The sequence below is a fragment of the Salmo salar genome, chromosome ssa09 (genome assembly GCF_905237065.1).
Source record: "Salmo salar chromosome ssa09, Ssal_v3.1, whole genome shotgun sequence".
NCBI classification, from domain to species: Eukaryota; Metazoa; Chordata; class Actinopteri; order Salmoniformes; family Salmonidae; genus Salmo; species Salmo salar.
In genome coordinates this window covers 10,922,276-10,944,818 of record NC_059450.1, presented here as the reverse complement: position 1 = coordinate 10,944,818, position 22,543 = coordinate 10,922,276, and the positions used below count along the sequence as shown (strand labels likewise).

The following is a 22,543-nucleotide window of genomic DNA, read 5'->3' as shown; positions in this document are numbered from 1 at the left end:
ATATATATATTTCCATAAATGTTGGTAGAATCTTATTAAAAATGATTCACATCTGTAATGGCTGCCAAAGGTACTTTCACCAAGTATTAACTCTGGGGTGTGAAGACATCCACAATCAAATCAATTTGGAAAATGTTCTATAATTTAATTTTACTTTGAAAATGTGGAGCAGGTTGTGCAGATCTGTAGGGAAAATATCCAGTTTAATCCCATTTTAGATAAACATTTAAGGCAGCAAAATGTGAACTGTGCAATGGGTGTGTAGACTTTCACTAGGCACTGTATACACTTACACAAGCAGTCATTGAACTCATCAGAGTTAAATTAGCATGTGGATTAGGATGAGATCATGGCAGTTTTAACCTCCCCGTGTTGAGGAAGTTGACGAAGCGGATCACAAACACACATGCAGACTCACACCACCAAAAGGCAAGGCAAGGCAAGGTGTTAGAAAAGCTGTTATTTTTGCCATCTCTGCTCTCAACCGCCAACATGCTAACATATACGCAAACATACACTTCTTCTCTAGCATGGCTGTCAGTTTTTTCTTGTCATTACTAGTTAATTGGTGGCTTGCAGTGCTGTTGTTTGCTTGTAAATAAAGCATTTGTAAATTCAAACAGCACCACCATGACCACAAACCTAATGAGATTGTGCTTTCTCACCCCTTTACCCAAACCAATAACGTCCATGATGCATCCCGTTCCCCCCTCAACCATAACAAAAACCTTTATACCGCACGTTACCCTCTTCTCCCCACCCCTCCCCCAGGCGGCCACCCACCGCACCCCCAGCATGTCCAGTCTCAACTCCCAGGAGTCGTCCAACGATATCTGCAAGCTGACGGACAAGCAGCAGGCAGAGTACCGGGACGCCTACCGCGAGTACATCACCCAGATGACCCAGCTGGACGTGGCCGGAAGCGGGGGAGAGAAGCCCGTCCAGCCCCACCCGGGCCAGTTCCTCCAGAGCCGAGAGGCCCGAGACCCAGAGGAAAAGGCCAAAGACGGGGCCGAGCAGGAGGGACGAAAGCCCTCTTTCCCCACCAAGAGAGGGGCTAAAGCTACGGATGCGGTCGATATAGATGCCCCCCTGGACCCCATCAGCGAAGAGGACGAGAAGCTGTGTTCCAGCTCCTCCAAAGCAGGGGGCTCCAAGGTGAAGGGAGCAGGGCCTCGATACCACAAAGTCCCCAGTGATGAGGAGTCAGGGCCGGAGGAATCAGACAACACCCTTCTGCTCCAGGAAGAAGGGAAGGAGGGGGGCGCCCAAACGACATCCGACATTGTCCAGGACAAGAAGGACTCGTCTGACTCTGGGGTGAGGTCTGGTGAGAGCTCCTCGGACCACTCCCTAGAGGAAGCCGAAGAGGTTAATAAAGAAAACCTGATAGAGCTGGAGCTAGAAGGTCTGGTAAAGAAGAGGGGCCTGCTGTCCAGCAGTCTGAGTGGACTCCAGGATTCCACCATCGCCCGCATGTCCATCTGCTCCGAGGCCCCGTCCGAGGGCAGCCTAATGGCCTCCAGTCCCGACGAAACCTGGTTCCCCGCCAGCTTGTCCATGAGCAACCTCAACCATGCCTCCAGCACCACCACACTCAACAACAACAGCAGCAACAACGCTGCCACCACCAACACCAGCCAAGACAACCAAGACACAGAGAGCTCCACCCCAGGCTCCAGCACTGTCTCAACCACGGGGCCCGTCCACAACCAGAACCTGCGTGGGATCATCCTCAAGAGGGCCCTGAGCACTGGGGAGGCCCTCGAGGGACGCACAGGGGCCCCTGATGCCATTATTCTGGAGGACGAGAGGGAGAGTGTCCTGTGAGGGCCCAGGCCTTTGAGGTCCCGTAGACGTTGCTTGATGTGCTTCTAAAACATAAAGGTCCTTACAAATCTGTTACAATGATATATGCCAATAAAAACAGGCCTATTAATCTGCAATTTAATTTTTAGATGACTGAAGGTTCTTAGACAATTTGAGAAAAAATGTTACAGCATTTAATCTAAATAAGCAATGGAGATCAACTTGTTTGCCAATCATAAAAATATTAAAGAATTTGGGTTGATAAATGAATGTCCTGGCTTGTAGACAAACCAAAAATACATCAAGAACTCAGGATACATTTTATGAAATAATTTTAAAGTTAACGATGACGTCAGACTAATATGGAATAAGTTAAATTTAAATTTCCCTGTAATTCAATTAGGTGTTGTGCTGTCATGTTCACTTTTGCTGTTGGAAAATGGTAGTGAATTGTGATGTGATTGTGTATGTGTCCGTATGAATGTTGTGTTTTGGTGTGGTGATGGTGACAGTACAGTAGTGGTGTATGTTGGTGCGATGTTGTATACTGTACTTCATTATAGGTTACTGAAAAATCAGAATTGGCTTTGTGCTTAAACTACATTTTCCTCAATTGTAGTTATCAAGTAGGCTACCAGTGAAAATGTGCCATGTTCAAACATGAGTTAATTGGTGTAGTATTGCTGTGAATTCATATTGTGACACCTTTTTTTCCATATTTGTGACTGAAATGTCTTTTTGCCAAACAATCTGCTGATGTTTTGTGCTTTAATTAAAGATTTAAAATCTATGAACAGTGTGGTAAACCTCTACTGTTTCTGTGGTATGAAAAAGTGTGTTCCATGCCCTACTGACATGTCTCAGGGTCTGAGCCTTTTTCAGAGTGCAATGTGAAGCCATGTTTTTGTGAAGCCATAAACATATTGGCTGTCAGATGCATTTTTTTGACTTCCTGCATAAAGTATAACAGTTCATAACATGCTTCCCGTCCCTTGAACTCTACTTTTCCTATGAGCTCAAGATACTTGTTTGTTGTTCAAAAACCTCATTAATTTCCCATACTCCCACATAGCAGGGTTCCCCAAAGTTGGGGCCTCCCCTGGGTGCACGTTGTGGGTTTTGCCCTAGCAATACACATTTTAAATCAACTGTAGTGCTATGGCAAAAAACTAAACTTGCACCCAGGGGGGGCCCCAGGACCCACTTTGGAAAACCCTGCCATGTAGAAAGGGTTAAAACATAATTGCATTAGCTGGTGTCAGCTAGACTTTATTTTCACCAGTAGGTGGCAGATTCTCCATACAAACCCACATTAGGCCAAAGACATCCTAGCCAGCATCACTGAACATCACTGAACCATGGGCATGAACTTTCACTTGTGGGAAAAGTTTAGAAAGCCAAATTAGTTATGACTACATATGCATAATACCGCAGCCAATCAATTTCAGCCGATTCTAAGCACTTCCCTTCGGATGTTGGGCACACTTATAGGCACAATTGAGACTATACTCTTCTGTGTAAAGGAACTTAAGCTTTCCAATTTGTGGGGAAATGGTGAACCTGTGCTTTGTCATTCTACCTGTAAAAGTGGAATAATGCGCTGCTTTAAAAGCAATAGTTTAGGCTTACGCATAGAGCAGTGTCCAGGTAGTTTGCCCTACTGTTGTCAGTGCACGGTCAGACAAAACGAACAAATGCGTAATCTAATTATTTTCATATTGATTGTCATAACACAGACACCCTGAAATGTAGCACTATGGGTCGGTGTATCTTTTCTACAAAATAGTATGTTGATCACCACTGGCGGGCCATTTTAAAAATGACAATTAGTTTAAGTGTTTATTTTTAGAAGTTAACAGCTTTGTGAGTAGCAGATGACTGCAGAATCATATTGTCAATAAGGGAGGTTCTGTGATTGCGCACAGATGAGACAATCACATTCATTCCCAGTGTCCTATATGCCTACACCCTGGGTGTTTACCCAATCAGTGCGTGTTGAGGTAGAATTAGGTCTCAATTCCTGAACATTGTCAAATTATGAGGAAGGCAAACTAGAGAGCGTTCGGTGAATTTGAGCAATGTCACTGTAAATTACGAACTTAGTCAATGAGAATGGTATAGCCCCTAAGAAATGACTCAACAATTTTTCACCATTCTGTACATTTAATCATTCAGTTGACACAACTGTCATGAAAGATTGACATTCTCACTACATTGACTTCATTACCACCACATGGGCTGGTTAATGCACTTTCACGCACGGGAATTGAAACTCATTTTGGGATTGTAGATGATCATGACAACCTAGCATTGCAGAACCATTTTCAGCCAAAACATTGTGTCATCCTTTACCTTTTATAACTCCAATCTCAAGAACTTCTGTCTATAGGCTACACGTTTCCATACAGCAGGGAGACATGCTCAAATAATGCATTTGATTTGTTTATTTATTTTTTTATAAAAACGTTACAATTTACATTATTACTTTTATAAAAAGTTTCAGCATAATTAAGTACAGCATTACACTTTTGCAGAAATGTGCAATTCCTGCAACTATACAAGATAAAACTCAAGAGTGCACAAGGTTTCGCGCGCGTTCATTTTTTTTTTATATATATATAACAACGTCCAGTCCATGTGCGAAGAAGAGTAACAATTCTGACAAGACAGACTAAACTATATACAGTAACTAACCAAGTTGTCTTCTATTCACTCTCCAATTCCGGAGAAAAAGCGAAGACTTCATGGGCGATAAGAGGAAATCCTTGTGACGATCTCTTATTTGTTTTTCTCCCCGTGTAGGGAGTATAGCGCGCCTTCCATTTCAAGAAAGGACCAAAACAAGTCTTAAATTAAATAATATGAGTGTTCGAACTGAAAACACATCACATAGATTGTCCTTTATAAGCAAAGTCTCTTGATTCAATTGAAGAAAATCCAGAACCCGAGGACAAAAATTTGAGAAAAAAAAAAAGTCAGGTTCCCAGGTCCTGTGTTTTGTGTCTTAACCGAACACCTGCAAAAGATTGAGAAAGAGGCGTGTTTAGAAACTGCAAACAGGGCAGAGATCAGGACAGACTGGCGCCAGGGAGGAAGCCGCAGTTTTAACATTTAACCAAACACTCAAATACTGAGCAAACCCTGGGCTCCAGATGTACACACACACACACTAGCGCAGCATAAGGCACTTTCTCATTCAACTTCAGCCTACTATCTGGGAGAGAATCAGCCGAAATTGCAGTTCATCTGGGCCTAGCCTCTTTTTGCACCAATTATATGTAGACATCTAGTAGTAATCCAGACCACCATTTATTTTATATTACAGATGAGCGTAGCTGCGTTATAACGTAATAACAAAGAATTTGCCTATACTGTACAGCAAACATCTTTGCAATACATTCCGTTCAAATTGTGAACCAATTAACAATGAGAGAATGATTAGCCTACTGTCAGAAATATGCACCGACTTTCAATTTCGTTGTATTCTGCCACAACAGGCTGTGGGCAAATAGACAAGCAAACCCCGGATTTAATAGTACAGACAGGGTATAGAACACAGCGTACTTACCGCTTTAACGATGAAGATTCCTGCTGTCATCTGTTAAGAGCTCTGATGGGAACTCCGGAGACTGAAAAACAAACATAGATTCATTAGCACCGCCGCAGTCAAATACATGGTATTATTGAGATTACAAAGAAAAATGCCTACCCTCGCAATGTTGATCATGGATAACATGCCTTTTGGAAACCAAATGGTGTAATTTCACAATAGACCACAATTGCGCATAGTAAACGCACTCAAAATGCGCAGGCCAATAGGTAAAATAGACCCAAGCAAATGTAGCGTCTTTGTTGATATTCATATTCTTCTGATATTTCAGACAATATCCTTACCTGTAATGACAAGATGCTGATATCTGTATTGAGAGTTGTCAGGGGAGTCCTGGATGTCGCTTGCCCCGGTCGCGGGTGATGGAGGCTCGTTATTGCGACATTGGAGTCAAGCGCGATCTGCAGGTCCAGAATATAGTCGATGACATGCTGCAGGATTTCCATCTTGCTCACGTTTTTGTTTTGAGGGATGCTGGGCACGAGCTCCTTCAGCTTGGAGTAGCAGTCGTTCATGTTGTAAAGCAGGCTTAATGGATCATCCACCGGAGTCTTGCTCCGAGAGATTCCCAGACTATGTTCAGACAGATTCGCGCTGTTTTTCCGGAAAGATCTTACTGGGCTTATTGCTTTCATGTTGAGCCTTCGTGCGAGACGTTCGGTGCTTTCGTGGAGAGGTTGGTTTTAGTATTCTTTCTGTTCCTTCGCAGACGGATCGGTGAGAGAACGGACTGGATTTACAAGCTGTCATTGTCGCTTATATAGCCAGCAGGCTGGGTTTGCAACGCAGGGGTTTTGTTTGTGCTGATTGGATGAGTAGGTTACGTCAATCCCCCCTCCTCGTGTCCTACCATTGGTTAAGACTGGCTCACAGTCTGGTCCCTCCTTTTTCTTCCGTGTTCTCAGCCAGTGAAAACGCATGTTGAAGGTGGTACGGTGAGAGCTCTTCAGCTCCGGTGGGCAATTTGGAAAATTGAGCCCTTACCTGTTTCTGATGATTCGTAATTTGGCATCACGAGCTTGTGAAGCTCCAGCGTGCATTTTTCTGATGACTTTAATTGAATGTAAAATAAAGGGTGGAATGTTAACAAAGCTCTTCTGAAGGATTTACCGTAAGAATACTCAAATACAACATCTTATAATGATTTGTATCCATGTGTAAAATGCGCAAAAATGCATCCAGATTTATTAAGGTGAAGGAGCTGATACGCTCTAATTGTCACAATATCGTGGTTTATAGTGAAGATTAGAAGAGCTCGCTGTCTCACACGCATTCCTTCCTCTCTCACACGCGTTCCTTCACTGTCAACATAACACCACAGCCTTGTGATTAATTTGATCATTATCTCTTATTTGACGTGATGGATAGCCTATGCGAATGTTATATTTTTAAAGATGAAGAAATTCTGATTGCAGGAACTGTCAATTACAAATCTCAGGGCATGACATCAGATGTTGAATGAATACATGGGCCATGCATGTATAAGATGGTGATAACAGAAATGTGAACTTTGAATGGGTGATTAAACCGGTATGCTAAACCAGACCCCGGACCGAGCCTATATGGCATGCTTGCTCACACACTGGATCAGTAAGGAAAGATGGATTCTGCATAATATGGAATATTTGAAATAAGACAAGAGGGTGTATGATTGTGCACATTACTGTGAGACATATGTGATCACTGGCCAGAGAGTGACTGTCACGGTGTGTATATGGCCACTTGGATGACGTCTGGATGGACACTGTGCATAAGGTCCTCAATAATACCTAGGAACACATTTCGTCAGCATGGCCTCCATGAATGGCAATAATGCAAAACACTGATTGAACAACAGATCCTTTGGTTGCAAAAAAACTGTTAGGCTACAGTAGCATTGTTCTGTATTAATGAGGCTACATGCGGCTGCATTCTTCAACTGGTGCCGGGCACAGGGCTCCAAAGCTCGCGGAGTGATGCGGCACAAACTAATTGCACCCGGGCTGTTGTGGACTGCAGCGGGTGGTCGTTTCGATTTGTGGATTAAAATACGTAGTTTACTGAAGTCTATTAATTTTCTATAATGAATCAGAATGTGTTTCTTATCCTTGTGCACAGCTGCTAAAATTATGTTTTGGGATATAATATTACGAATATAATATATATTGCAAAAACGACCCAAAATGAGATTCGGGAGAAAAGTGCTGTATAACCACCAATATGCCTATATAATCTTGAAGAAAATGCATTTCAACACCAAAATGCAGTCCTAGCAAGTACTGCGCAATTGATTATGATGTTTGGATAGTAGTCTGTCTTCTGCTACAAGACTGAGCTCTCATGTGCAATAACAAATGTTATACAAACCAATGGATATAGCCCTACCACCAACGATTTATGAAAATGATATTGCCAACACTTGAATAAAAAAGAGGCTATTAAATGTTTGGGCAGCAATTTACGTACATTATGCAGTTTTGCTTTTGCAGCCACGAGACAACTTCGAATATTTAACAAGCCTTTAAGCATTTTCCGACGAGATGTGGAATTCTTGCACTCAAGTTCAAGTTTTATTGTCACATGCACACGCACAGTGAAATGCTTAACTTGCCATCTCTCCACAACAGTGCAGTATTCAGTCATGTCCACATCTGGTGCAATCGGATTTGTCCATTTTCACTCCTCTTTTTTTCCCCTCGTTCTCACAGCTGTGTACATTTCACATGACACCCTGACTGATCCATGACAAGTGATGAATTGGCACCAAGAGAGCGCCAATAGGCCTACTGAACAGCACCGCGAGCTCATGCTCTCCGCAGAGTAGACTCTCTGGCGCCAGCTACGTGACGTCACCCATTCACAGCAGCCCTCCAGCCAGTCCTCACCGCGCCGCTCAGGCGGCTGCTATGGCGACCGGGGCTGTAGTCAGCACGAGGTCTCAGCTGATAAATGGGACAGAACAGTGAGAGATCGGAGTTTAATTCATCACCTCTGTCCTCCAGCAATCCGGGGCCCGTACACCTGCATCGATTAAGCGTTGCTTAAATTACATTGGAGTTGGGAAAGTGTCTCCCATCTTCGGTTTGTGAAAAGAACAAGACAAGAAAAGGACTGTCTGCCAGCATAACCAAGTGAGGAGTTTGGACACATTTTAGTATTGAAAGCATTCTGTGGTTGATATGCAAAATAAATAAAAAAAATATAAACACGTATATAAATTCAATAAAAAATAGTTGCAAAAAACCGGTTTCCTGTTTATTACTATTCTAACTTAGTATTGATTTGCTCAGTGCATTGCCAATAGCCTACCCAAATAGAGGAGATAGTTTCAGGTCGTTTTTACTCTTGAAACTTGATATCAACATAACTTTAAACTATCCTTTTACCTCATCAACCATATGACAATTGCCACCCTCTCAGGGGAACTGAACTAGAACGACATTCTTAAAAAAATAAATTAAAGCTTCCAACCACTCCCCATTTTCCGGTCACAAAACGATTTAGTTTAGGTTGAAAAGATAAGGTTCAGAAAACAATGCAGAAGTGCCAACTAGTTGAAGTGAGCCCCATAGGCCGGCGTCAGAATGTCTGTGCCTCCTACTTCAACTGTTGATCCAGTTTTCTGCAGTTGCACGTCCCTGACTGCCAACCATGTGCAACAAAGTGATCGCTATTTGACTCGCCCTATACATTTTATTCTATGAATATTGTGCGGACATAGAGTCCATTTGTTGTTTCAGATTATGTTTAGTCTATCTACTATTGATTAAATAAGTGTTATTCCCATCGCAAGAATTTAAGATTTGTGCGTTTAGTTGTAAAAGAAAAACGTTTAAATAAACGGTTTGCTTATTTATTTGCAGTGGTAATAACATAGGAATACATTGGTTATTATAGCCTATTTAGTTTGAAGAAAAACTTGCAGACAAACCTTACTATAAACGCGTTTCAGAAAACAAATAAGATCAATCTTAACATCAGCCTATAAAGTTCCATCTATGTCGCGTTTTTATCTAACACACCACCGTTTTGTCAAAAACCTATAATTCATCCGTTCTATTATCCTCATCATCCGATTATGGTAAAATGGTAAGAATTGAGCCTATGCAGAATTATTTCTCAGTTTCGTTTTGAGCGAGTTCTGCATCCCTTTCGCTTACTGAAGAAGAGCATCCAGTTCAAGGGCACCGGTTCGCAGCGAAGTTTACATTTCTGTCCGCTCTGTATTCGGTATGTAGGCGTAATGCTTTGTTGTTGATTGAGAGGGTACCGCATAGTGCTTTGCTGTCGATGGAGAGGGTACCGCATAGTGCTTTGCTGTCGATGGAGAGGGTACCACACGCCTGTCGCGTGCAGTAGTGTAGGCTCCATAAAACAGTGGCGCACGACTCTTGTAGCAACATCGACTGCATGGGCGGGGCTTTCGGCTTTTCCTATTGTTAGTCTTGAAAGAATAGGGTGTCACCGGAAGTCAGTTTGTTACATTTTAACAACTTGGTGCATAACTCCGAAATTCAGATATCTGGGCTATTTTGCTAATGGCTAGAGCATGGAGCTCACACATGCATTCGGGACATTATAAACAACATGAAAAGGTGAGGAAAATGTATATTATACACTGAGTGTACAAACATGACCAGGTGAATCTAAGTGAAAGCTATGATCCCTATTGATGTCACTTGTTAAATCCACTTCAGTCAGTGTAGATGAAGGGGAGGAGACAGGTTAAATAAGGATTTTTAAGCCTTGAGACAATTGAGACATGGATTGGGTATGCGTGCCATTCAGAGGGTGAATGGGCAAGACAAATATCTAAGTTTCCCATGTGTATCAAGAATAGTCTACCACCCAAAGGACATCCAGCCAACTTAACTCAATATTAGGAAGGTGTTCTTAATGTTTTTTACACTCAGTGTAACTATTACAAATATATTTGACAAAATGAAAGTTAATCCCTATCCAAAAACACTATACACTGAACAAAAATTTCAACGCTGAAATTAAAAAAAAATCACACAAATTTCCATATGAACAAAAAGCTTCTCTCAAATGTTGTGCACAAATTAGTTTAAATCCCTGTTAGTGGGCATTTCTCCTTTGCCAAGATAATCCATCCACCTGAAAGGTGTGGCATATCAAGAAGCTGATTGAACAGCATGATCATTACACAGGTGCACCTTGTGCTGGGCACAATAAATGGCAAACCTAATGGCAAACCTTCCCCAAACTGTTGCCACAAAGTTTGAAGCACAGAATTGTCTAGAATGTCATTGTATGCTGTAGCTTTAAAACCTGTTGGGGATAGGGGACAGTATTGACACGGCTGGATAAAAAACGTACCCGATTTAATCTGGTTACTACTCCTGCCCAGTAACTAGAATATGCATATAATTATTGGCTTTGGATAGAAAACACCCTAAAGTTTCTAAAACTGTTTGAATGGTGTCTGTGAGTATAACAGAACTCATATGGCAGGCAAAAACCTGAGAAGATTTCATGCAGGAAGTGGCCTGTCTGACAAGGTGTCGTTCTTCTTGTCTCTGTTTATTGAAGAGTGAGGATCTTAGCTGTCCCGTGACACTTCCTACGGCTGCCATAGGTTCTCAGAAGGCGGCAAAAAGTTTAATCGTGGCTTTGCAGGCTCTGGCTGAAAAAAAGTAGCGCGTTTGGGTAGTGGCTGGTTACAGTACTGTGAGACTCAGGCTCGTGCCCGCGTCGACCGAAAGCTGTGTTTTCTTTCCTCTGTTTAGCTAAATGGACATTCCCGGTCGGAATATTATCGCTTTTTACGAGATAAATTGCATAAAAATTGATTTTAAACAGCGGTTGACATGCTTCGAAAGTACGGTAATGGAATATTTAGATTTTTTTTGTCACGAATTGCGCCATGCGCACGACCCTGATTTACCATTTCAGATAGTGTCTGGGATGCACGAACAAAACGCCGCTATTCGGATATAACGATGGATTATTTTGGACCAAACCAACATTTATTATTGAAGTAGCAGTCCTGGGAGTGCATTCTGACGAAGACAACAAAAGTGAATCAAACTTTTATAATAGTAAATCTGATATTGGTGAGTGCTAAACTTGCCGGGTGTCTAAATAGCTAGCCCGTGATGGCTGGGCTATGTACTTAGAATATTGCAAAATGTGCTTTCACCAAAAAGCTATTTTAAAATCGGACATATCGAGTGCATAGAGGAGTTCTGTATCTATAATTCTTAAAATAATTGTTATGCTTTTTGTGAACGTTTATCGTGAGTAATTTAGTAAATTGTTAGCGAATTCCCCGGAAGTTTGCTAGTTCTGAACGTCACATGCTAATGTAAAAAGCTGGTTTTTGATATAAATATGAACTTGATTGAACAAAACATGCATGTATTGTATAACATAATGTCCTAGGGTTGTCATCTGATGAAGATCATCAAAGGTTAGTGCTGCATTTAGCTGTCTTCTGGGTTTTTGTGACATTATATGCTAGCTTGAAAAATGGGTGTCTGATTATTTCTGGCTTGGTACTCTGCTGACATAATCTAATGTTTTGCTTTCGTTGTAAAGCTTTTTTGAAATCGGACAGTGTGGTTAGATTAACAAGAGTCTTGTCTTTAAATAGCTGTAAAATAGTCATATGTTTGAGAAATTGAAGTAATAGCATTTCAAAGGTTTTGAAAATCACGCCACAGGATTCAACTGGCTGTTGCGTAGGTGGGACGATTTCATCCCGCCTTGCCCAGAGAGGTTAAGATTTCCCTTCACTGGAACTAAGGGGCCTAGCCCCAACCATGATAAACAGCCCCAGACCATTATTCCTCCTCCACCAAACTTTACAGTTGGCACTATGCATTAGGGCAGGTAGTGTTTTCCTGGCATCCGCCAAACCCAGATTCATCTGTTGGACTGCCAGATGGTGAAGCATGATTCATCACTCCAGAGAATGCGTTTCCACTGCTCCAGAGTCCAATGGTGGCGAGCTTTACACCACTCCAGCCGACGCTTGGCATTGCGCATGGTGATCTTAGGCTTGTTTGCGGCTGCTTGGCCATGGTAACCTATTTCATGAAGCTCCCGTTAAACAGTTATTATGCTGAAGTAGCTTCCAGAGGCAGTTTGGAACTCGGTAGTGAGTGTTGCTACCGAGTATTGTCACGATTCTCTAAAGCTGAACCCAGAAGCAGACCAGGACAAGGTGAGTAAAATGAAGGTGAGTATTTATTTACAGTCTCGAGGTGAAAATAGAATAATCCAGGAGACGGAGCGGCGGTAAGTTGATGAGAGTGAATAGGCAGATCCAATGATGTCACTGAAACCACCGACGGCCAGGCAAGGGAGTTGAATGGTCCGGGAGGATGACTGTAGACAGAGTAAACGGGGGTGAGTAACCGGCAAAAAGTACAGAACAGCAAAAGTAACTCTGGTAACATGAGGCTGATAAGCTGACACAACATACTGTTCATTGCTAACGATCCGGCAGGGAATGGATGTCAGGTCAGAGCTTATGAAGTGGAGAGGTGATGATCAGGACCAGGTGTGCAGATGGCTGATGAGATGCAGGTGTGGGTAATCAAGAGTTCTCCCACCTAGCTTCGTCGCCTGGCAACCAGACAGGGTGCATTCAGGAACCTCAGGAAACAGACTCCAAAACAAAACAAAGTCAGCTCAGGCAGAAAACAGACTCAGGAAGCGGGATTCCTGACAGTATCCCCCCCCTCCGACGAACGCCACCGGGCGGACAACCCGGAGCGCCAGGATGGAGGCGGTAGAAGTCACGAAGGAGGGCATCATCAAGGATCTGACGCCGAGGAATCCAACTCCTCTCCTCAGGACCATACCCCTCCCAGTCCACGAGATACTGGAAACCCCGACCCCGCCGTTTGGAATCCATGATGCGGCGCACCGTGTAGACTGGACCACCTCCAATCATCCGAAGAGGAGGAGGAGCAGGCGGAGGGGGTAGCAGAGGACTGAGGTGCACAGGCTTGAGGCAGGAGACATGACAGGTGGGGTGGACTCTGAGCGTTCTAGGCAACTTGAGTCGAACCACAACAGGATTGATCACTCTCTCCACCACAAACGGACCAATGAACTTCGGTGACAGTTTCTTCGACTCAGTCTGCAGAGGAAGATCCCGTGTAGCCAACCATATCTTATCTCCGATGGCATAAGCGGGGGCTGGAATCCGGCGACGACTTGCCTGGAGCTGATAACGGTCAGAAACTCTAAGGAGAGCCTTTCTGGCCCGATGCCAGGTCCGGTGGCAATGACGAATGTGGGCCTGGACCGAGGGTACCGAGAGATCCTTCTCCTGAGAAGGAAACAAGGTGAGGTTGGTAACCGTACAGGCACTGGAAGGGAGACATCCCAGTAGCAGATGTAGGGAGAGAATTGTGAGCATACTCGACCCATGGCAACTGAGAGGCCCAAGAGGCGGGGTTGGAGGAGACAAGGCAGCACAGCGTGGATTCCATCTTCTGGTTGGCTCTCTCCACCTGACCATTAGATTGGGGGTGAAATCCAGATGTGAGACTGACAGTAGCTCCAATGGCCAAACAGAAGGATTCCCAGACAGCAGAGGTAAACTGAGGACCACGGTCGGAAACTATGTCACTGGGCAACCCGTGGACCCTGAAAACCTCCATAACCAGGATCTCGGACGTCTCAGAGGCAGAGGGAAGCTTGGAGATGGGTACAAAGTGGGCGAACTTGCTGAATCTGTCCACAATAGTCCGAATGACCGTGTTCCCATCAGAAGAGGGCAATCCCGTGACAAAGTCCAGGGCCAGATGCGACCATGGTCGCTGGGGAATAGGTAGGGGGTGAAGAAGTCCAGAGCTGGCCCGATTGGCACTTTTATTCTGTGCACATACTGGGCATGCAGCAACAAACCTCCGGGTATCTTCTCCCATGGCTGGTCACCAAAATCGTCTGTGTAGTAACGCCATCGTCCGAGCCACCCCCGGGTGACAAGCCATCTTGCTGGCGTGGGACCATTGGAGGACGGCAGAACGGACAGACTCAGGTACAAACAACCGACCGGGTGGACCGTTACCGGGACTGGGCTGCGTCCGAAGTGCCGCCAGAACCTCCTCCTCAATCCTCCATGTGACTGCTCCCACGACAAAGTTCTGGGGAAGAATCGTCTCAGTCTTGGCCCCACTCTCCTCCGTCTTGGAGAACATCCGGGACAAGGCGTCCGCCTTGCCGTTCTTAGACCCAGGTCAGAACGTCACGGAAAAATTAAAGCGTTCAAAAAACAAAGCCCACCTGGCCTGACGCGAGTTGAGACGTCTAGCCGATTGCACGTAAGCAAGATTGTTGTGGTCAGTCCAGACAATAAACGGTTTCTCCGCTCCCTCCAACCAGTGACGCCACTCCTCCAAGGCCAGTTTCACCGCGAGAAGCTCCCGGTTACCCACATCGTAATTCCACTCCGCAGACGAAAGATGACGAGAGTAGAAGGCGCAGGGATGGAGTTTACCGTCAGTGGAGCTTCGCTGGGACAGGATGGCGCCAACCCCCACATCAGACGCGTCCACTTCCACGAAAAACTGCCGAGCAGCGTCAGGTTGAGAGAGAATCGGGGCGTTGGTGAATCGACTCTTCAATTCCAGAAATGCCCGGTCTGCCTCAGGATTCCAACTGAAGGTCCTGGTGCTAGAAGTCAGGGCAGTTAATGGAGCAGCCACACGGCTGTAGTCACGGATAAATCTACGATAGAAATTCGCAATCCCGAGAAACCTCTGGAGCTGCAATCTCGTACCGGGCTGGGCCCAATCCAGAACCGCACTAACCTTCTCTTGGTCAATCTTAATCTCTCCCCGGGAGATGATGTACCCGAGGAAGGATGTAGTGTGGGCGTGAAATTCACACTTCTCTGCCTTCACAAACAGGCGGTTCTCCAACAATCGCTGCAGAACCTGCTTGACATGCTGGATGTGGCTGGAAGGCTCCTTAGAGAAGATCAAAATGTCATCCAGGTAAACGAACACAAACAGACCGATCATATCTCTCAAGACGTCATTAACCATGCTCTGGAACACTGCTGGAGCATTGGTCAATCCAAACGGCATCACCAGATACTCGAAATGACCCATCGGTGTTTTGAAACCAGTCAACCACTCGTCCCCCTCTCTGATCCGGACCAGATGATACGCATTGCGTAGATCTAGCTTAGTGAACACCGTAGCACCCTGTAAGGAATCGAAAGCTGAGCTCATCAATGGCAAGGGATACTTGGTCTTGACCGTAATATCATTCAACACCCAATAATCAATACAAGGTCAAAGAGAGCCATCCTTCTTACTCACAAAAAATTATCCTGCCCCCAGGGGTGATGATGAGGGACGAATGAGACCAGCAGCTAGAGACTCCTTTATGTAGGTCTCCAAAGCTACCCATTCAGGTCGAGAGATACTGTATAACCGTCCCTTGGGATAGGCAGCTCCAGGGAACAGGTTAACCTCTATGGGCTAGGCGGGACGTAATCGTCCCACCTACGTAACAGCCAGTGTAATCCAGTGGCGCGATTTTCAAATACCTTAAAAATCCTATTACTTCAATTTCTCAAACATATGACTATTTTACAGCTATTTAAAGACAAGACTCTCGTTAATCTAACCACACTGTCCGATTTCAAAAAGGCTTTACAACGAAAGCAAAACATTAGATTATGTCAGCAGAATACCCAGCCAGAAATAATCAGACACCCATTTTTCAAGCTAGCATATAATGTCACAAAAACCCAGAAGACAGCTAAATGCAGCACTAACCTTTGATGATCTTCATCAGATGACAACCCTAGGACATTATGTTATACAATACATGCATGTTTTGTTCAATCAAGTTCATATTTATATCAAAAAACAGCTTTTTACATTAGCATGTGACGTTCAGAACTAGCATACCCCCGCAAACTTCCGGGGAATTTACTAACAATTTACTAAATTACTCACGATAAACGTTCACAAAAAGCATAACAATTATTTTAAGAATTATAGATACAGAACTCCTCTATGCACTCGATATGTCCGATTTTAAAATAGCTTTTTGGTGAAAGCACATTTTGCAATATTCTAAGTACATAGCCCAGCCATCACGGGCTAGCTATTTAGACACCCGGCAAGTTTAGCCTTCACCAATATCAGATTTACTATTACAAAAGTTTGATTACCTTTTGTTGTCTTCGTCAGAATGCACTCCCAGGACTGCTACTTCAATAACAAATGTTGGTTTGGTCCAAAATAATCCATCATTATATCCGAATAGCGGCGTTTTGTTCGTGCGTTCCAGAAACTATCCGAAATGGTAAATCAGGGTCGTGCGCATGGCGCAATTCGTGACAATTTTTTAAAAAATATTCCATTACCGTACTTCGAAGCATGTCAACCGCTGTTTAAAATCAATTTTTATGCAATTTATCTCGTAAAAAAGCGATAATATTCCGACCGGGAATCTCCTTTTCGGTAAACAGAGGAAAAACCAGAAAGACGGGGGCGGCCAGTGCACGCGCCTAAGCCCACAGTCCCTTGATCGGCCACTTGAGAAAGGCGATAATGTGTTTCAGCCTGGGGCTGGAATGACGACATTCAGGTTTTTCCCGGGCTCTGAGAGCCTATTGGAGCCGTGGGAAGTGTCACGTTACCGCAGAGATCCTTTGTAATGGAATGAGATGTCAAAGAAAGACAATAAATGGTCAGACAGGCCACTTCCTGTAAAGGAATCTCTCAGGTTTTGACCTGCCATTTGAGTTCTGTTATACTCACAGACACCATTCAAACAGTTTTAGAAACTTTGGAGTGTTTTCTATCCAAAGCCAATAATTATATGCATATTCTAGTTACTGGGCAGGAGTAGTAACCAGATTAAATCGGGTACGTTTTTTATCCAGCAGTGTCAATACTGCCCCCTAGCCCTAACAGGTTAATGGAACAATCATAAGGTTGGTGGGGAGGAAGTGACAGAGCCTTCTGCTTACTGAACACTTCACCAATTCGTGATATGTTTCAGGAACCAGGGACAAATCTGGGGGTTTAGAATAACTGACCTGACTGGGAACAGAATGGGAACAGGCCGTCTTCAGGCAGTTAGCATGACATTCAGTGCTCCAACTAGTTACCTTGCCAGTCACCCAATCGAATGTGGGATTGTGTTCTCTCACCCAGAGGTATCCAAGAACCAGAGGTACATGGGGAGAAGGCAGAATGAAGAAGGAGATAACCTCTGAATGATTCCCTGACAACAGCATCTTGACCGGTTCAGTCCTCATAGTGATACGTGTGTAACTGCTGTCGTGAGAGAGAGTAGACCAAGGTGCAGCGGAGTTAGTGTTCATCACTGAATATTTAATAAAGAAAGAACACTATACAAACAAAACAAGAAAACCGACAGCCAAACAGTCCTGTCAGGTGCAAAACACTAACAGAAACAATTACCCAGAAAACCCAAAGGAAAAACATGCTCCTTATGTGTGACTCCCAATCAGCAACAACGCTCTACAGCTGTGCCTGATTGGAAGCCACACGGCCAAATTCAATGAAACAAACCAACATAGAAAAATGCACATAGAACGCCCACCCAATGTAACACCCTGGCCTAACCAAAATCTATGGCCAGGGCGTTACAGTCCCCCCCCCCCCAAGGTGCGGACTCCGACCGCAAAACCTGACTCTGAAGGGGAGGGTCCGGGTGGGCCTTCTTACGGCGGCAGCTCAGGTGCGGGACGTGGCCTCTGCTCCACCCTCGGTGTCGCCCTCTTAGGTGGCGCACCTGGCCGCGCCGAAGGTCTGGTGGGCGACCCTGACTGCGCCCGGCTGGCGGGCGGTGATAGCTGCGCCCGGCTGGCGGGCGGTGATGGTCGCACCCGGCTGGCGGGCGGTGATGGTCGCGCCCGGCTGGCGGGCGACCCTGGTTGCGCCAGGCTGGCGGGCGACCCTGGTTGTGCCCGGCTGGCGGGCGGTGATGGTTGCGCCCGGCTGGCGGCAATGCCTGCGCCCGGCTGGTGGGCGGCGATGGCTGCGCCCGGCTGGCGGGCGACGATGGCTGCGCCCGGCTGGCGGGCGACCCTAGTTGCGCCAGGCTGGCGGGTGTCCCTGGCTGCGCCTGGCTGGCGGGCGGCCCTGGCGGCTCCAGCGGCACTGACCCAGGATTCACCAGGCTGAGGAGACATGTAAGAGACCTGGCCCTAGGCACAGGCACAGGACTCACCGGGCTGGCGGGCGACTCTGACTGCTCCGGACTGGTGGGCGGCTCTGGCGGCTCCGGACAGTCGGGCGGCTCTGGCGACTCCGGACAGGCGGCGGCTCTGGCGGCTCCGGACAGGCGGGCGGCTCTGGCGGCGCCGGACAGGCGGGCGGCTCTGGCGGCTCCGGACAGGCGGGCGGTTCTGGCGGCTCCTGACTGGCGGGCGGCTCTGGCGGCTCCTGAATGGCGGGCGGCTCTGGTGGCTCCTGACTTTTGGGCGGCTCTGGCGGCTCCTGACTGGCGGGCGGCTCTGGCGGCTCCTGACTGGCGGGCGGCTCTGGCGGCTCTGGACTGGCGAGACCCACTGGAGGCCTAGTCCTAGGAGGCGGCACAGGAGAGACCAGGATGGGGAGACTCACTGGAGGCCTGGTCCGTGGAGCAGGCACAGGACTGACCAGGCTGGGGAGACCCACTGGAGGCCTGGTCCTGGGAGGAGGCACAGGATAGACCAGGCTGGAGAGACCCACTGGAGGCCTGGTCCGAGGAGGAGGCACAGGACTCACCAGGCTGGGGAGACATGCAGGAGGCCTGGCTCTGGGCGCAGGCACAGGACTCACCAGGCTGGGAAGACATGCAGGAGGCCTGGTTCTGGGCGCAGGCACAGGACTCACCAGGCTGGGGAGACATGCAGGAGGCCTGGCTCTGGGCGCAGGCACAGGACTCACCAGGCTGGGAAGACATGCAGGAGGCCTGGTTCTGGGCGCAGGCACAGGACTCACCAGGCTGGGGAGACATGCAGGAGGCCTGGCTCTGGGCGCAGGCACAGGACTCACCAGGCTGGGAAGACATGCAGGAGGTCTGGCTCTGGGCGCAGGCACAGGACTCACCAGGCTGGGAAGACATGCAGGAGGTCTGGTTCTGGGCGCAGGCACAGGACGTGCAGGGCTGGAGAGGTGCACAGGAGGCCTGGTGCGTTGGGCTGGCACAGTCTTCACCAGACGGCTAGCATGCACCTCAGGACGAGTATGGAGAGCTGACTCAGGTGACATCAACTCGAGGACACGCTCCGTAGGGCGAATGTCGTGGCTCATGCACCAACACAGCAGCTCTCTCATATCTCTCTCCTCCAATCTCCCCATCAACTCCTTCACTGTCTCTGCTTCACTCCCTTCGCTCACCTCCAACTTCACCCCGACTGGCTCTGGTTCCATCCTCGCATGGCACTTGCGGGGGGCTGGGATGTAGCGCACCGGGCTATGAGCGCGCACTGGAGACACCATGTGCTCCACCGCATAACACGGCGCCTGACCAGTACCACGCCGCTTCCGGTAAGCACGGGGAGTTGGCTCAGGTCTAACGCCTGACTCCGCCAATCTCCCCGTGTGCCCCCCCCAAAATAATTTTTGGGGCTGCCTCTTCACCTCCACCTGCTTCCCCGGCAGGTTGCTGCAATGGTCAAATAGCTGTTCCCAAGTCCAGGCTATTCTTGCCTCCAATACTTCCAGCGACCAGGATGCCATCTCCTCCCGAGCGCGCTGCTTCCTATAGTCCTCCTTGACTTCCATCTGCCCTCTTCTCCGCTACTTGGTCTTCTTGTGGTGGGTAATTCTGTAACGGCTGTCGTGAGAGAGAGTAGACCAAGGTGCAGCGGAGTTAGTGTTCATCATTGAATATTTAATAAAGAAAGAACACTTTACAAACAAAACAAGAAAACCGACAGCCAAACAGTCCTGTCAGGTGCAAAACACTAACAGAAACAATTACCCACAAAACCCAAGGGAAAAACATGCTCCTTATGTGTGACTCCCAATCAGCAACAACGCTCTACAGCTGTGCCTGATTGGAAGCCACACGGCCAAATTCAATGAAACAAACCAACATAGAAAAATGCACATAGAACGCCCACCCAATGTAACACCCTGGCCTAACCAAAATAAAGAACAAAAACCCCTCTCTATGGCCAGGGCGTTACAACGTGCCAGACTACTGCCGTTCAGAGTGGTTGCTTCAATGGCTTCCGCTAATTTCTCCTTGGAAAGCCCCAGCTGTTCCACCAAGTCGGCATCTATAAAGCTGCCATCTGCACCTGAGTCGACAAATGCGTTAATCGCTAAACTCTGATTCTTGTTCATGAGTGTATCAGGAAAAAAGGGTCTAACAGAACTATTGAGAGGTTGAAACTGACTCGCTAAAAAATCTCCCAAACTTAGCGAGCCGGGCAGTTTAACGGGCGCTGGGAACAAGCGGAGATGTAATGTCCTGAGCTACCACCGTAGAGGCAGCTGTTGGTCTCACGTCTACGTTGGCGCTCCTCCTTGGTTAACCCGTGCCGCCCCACTTGCATGGGTTCAGGATCTGGAAGCAGGACCCCTCCACTCATCCCGTGAGGTGAATAATGATCGACTCGTTCCGGTCCACTTCCTGACCCGAATGGTAACCGAGTAGCTGATTGATGGGACGTGCCCCATTGCTTCTCCCTCCTTCTCTCTCGAATTCTGTTATCCACCCGAATCGCTAATGCTACCAGACTGTCCAGGTCACTAGGCTCAGGATAGGAGATCAACTCGTCCTTGAGTTGCTCCGACAACCCCTGGTAAAAAAACGCTTGCAGTGATTCCTCATTCCACCCACTCTCCACAGCCAATGTCCTGAATTCAACAACAAATTCTGCCACACTGCGCGCTCCTTGGCGAAGAGAGAACAAACGCTTAGCTGCGTTCTTACCTCGGACAGGATGGTCAAAAAGCTTCCTAAGCTCTGCCGTGAACTCCTGGTATGACACCATGCAGGTGTCCTGTCGTTCCTATATGGCTGAAGCCCACTCCAGAGCTCTTCCACGCAGCAGTGCAATAACAAAATCTATCCTAGCCTTGTCTGTGGCGTAAGAGTGGGGCTGCAGATCAAACACTAGCCCACACTGCATAAGAAACGAACGGCATTTCCCAAATCCCCTTCGTACTTATCAGGCGTCAGAACCTTGGGCTCACGGAAGGGAACATCTCCAGAAGCGACAGGTGAGAGGGGTGAAGTAGGTGGTGGATGATCCGCCGGCAAACTGAGCTGAGCTTGGATACTCGTCAGACTAGCAGAAAAGTTCCGAACCGAATGCGCAATCTCCTGTTGCGCCGTGCTGTGTTGTCCCAACATCTTCCCCTGATGGGAAATGGCCTGGCGAACGGAGTCCAGGTCCGCTGGGTTCATTTTTGGCCGGATCGTTCTGTCACGATTCTCTAAAGCTGAACCCAGGAGCAGACCAGGACAAGGTGAGTAAAATGAAGGTGAGTATTTATTTACAGTCTCGAGGTGAAAATAGAATAATCCAGGAGACGGAGCGGCAGCGGAGGTGAGTTGATGAGAGTGAATAGGCAGATCCAATGATGTCACTGAAACCACCGACGGCCAGGCAAGGGAGTTGAATGTTCCGGGAGGATGACTGTAGACAGAGTAAACGGGGGTGAGTAACCGGCAAAAAGTACAGAACAACAAAACTAACTCTGGTAACATGAGGCTGATACGCTGACACAACATACTGTTCATTGCTAACGATCCGGCAGGGAATGGATGTAAGGTCAGGGCTTATGAAGAGAAGAGGTGATGATCAGGACCAGGTGTGTAGATGGCTGATGAGATGCAGGTGCGGGTAATCAAGAGTTCTCCTGCCTAGCTTCGTCGCCTGGCAACCAGACAGGGTGCGTTCAGGAACCTCAGGAAACAGACTCCAAAACAAAAAACAGTCAGCTCAGGCAGAAAACAGACTCAGGAAGCGGGATTCCTGACAAGTATAGACTATTTATACGCAATTTATATGGGCCATTCTACTGCCAATGTTTGTCTATGGAGATTGCATGGCGGTGTGCTCAATTTGATACACCTGTCAGCAACGGGTGTGGCTGAAATAGCCGAATACACTAAGGGGTGCCACATACCATTATCGTGCCATTCATCTGCCGCCATCACCTTATGTTT

At 46.9% G+C, this 22,543-nt stretch overlaps 2 protein-coding genes across 2 annotated transcripts in view; one reads left to right on the top strand and one right to left on the bottom strand.

Moving 5' to 3' along the window:
* The window catches only part of kidins220a (kinase D-interacting substrate 220a), a 114,236-nt gene extending 111,637 nt beyond the window's left edge, over window positions 1–2,599 (top strand). Inside the window, 1 exon segment of the mRNA XM_014210197.2 lies at window positions 772–2,599. Coding sequence (XP_014065672.2) covers window positions 772–1,830 — 1,059 coding nt within the window. The 3' untranslated portion in view covers window positions 1,831–2,599.
* A 1,639-nt stretch (window positions 2,600–4,238) lies between these two features.
* On the bottom strand, window positions 4,239–6,170 carry id2a (inhibitor of DNA binding 2a). The gene is made up of 3 exons (XM_014210193.2): window positions 5,704–6,170; window positions 5,378–5,438; window positions 4,239–4,825 (listed from the first exon to the last, which is right to left on the bottom strand). The coding sequence occupies exons 1-2, from the start codon at window positions 6,052–6,054 to the stop codon at window positions 5,382–5,384; spliced, it is 408 nt and encodes a 135-aa protein (XP_014065668.1). The 5' UTR covers window positions 6,055–6,170; the 3' UTR covers window positions 4,239–4,825; window positions 5,378–5,381.
* Window positions 6,171–22,543: the final 16,373 nt, after the last annotated feature.

Excerpts from the sequence above, each read along its gene's own strand:
- id2a (XM_014210193.2), bottom strand. The coding sequence starts at position 6,054 with ATGAAAGCAATAAGCCCAGTAAGATCTTTCCGGAAAAACAGCGCGAAT. Across the intron at positions 5,439-5,703 it reads TCAGCATCTTGTCATTACAG|TCTCCGGAGTTCCCATCAGA; the intron begins GTAAGGATATTG and ends TTTGTTTTTCAG.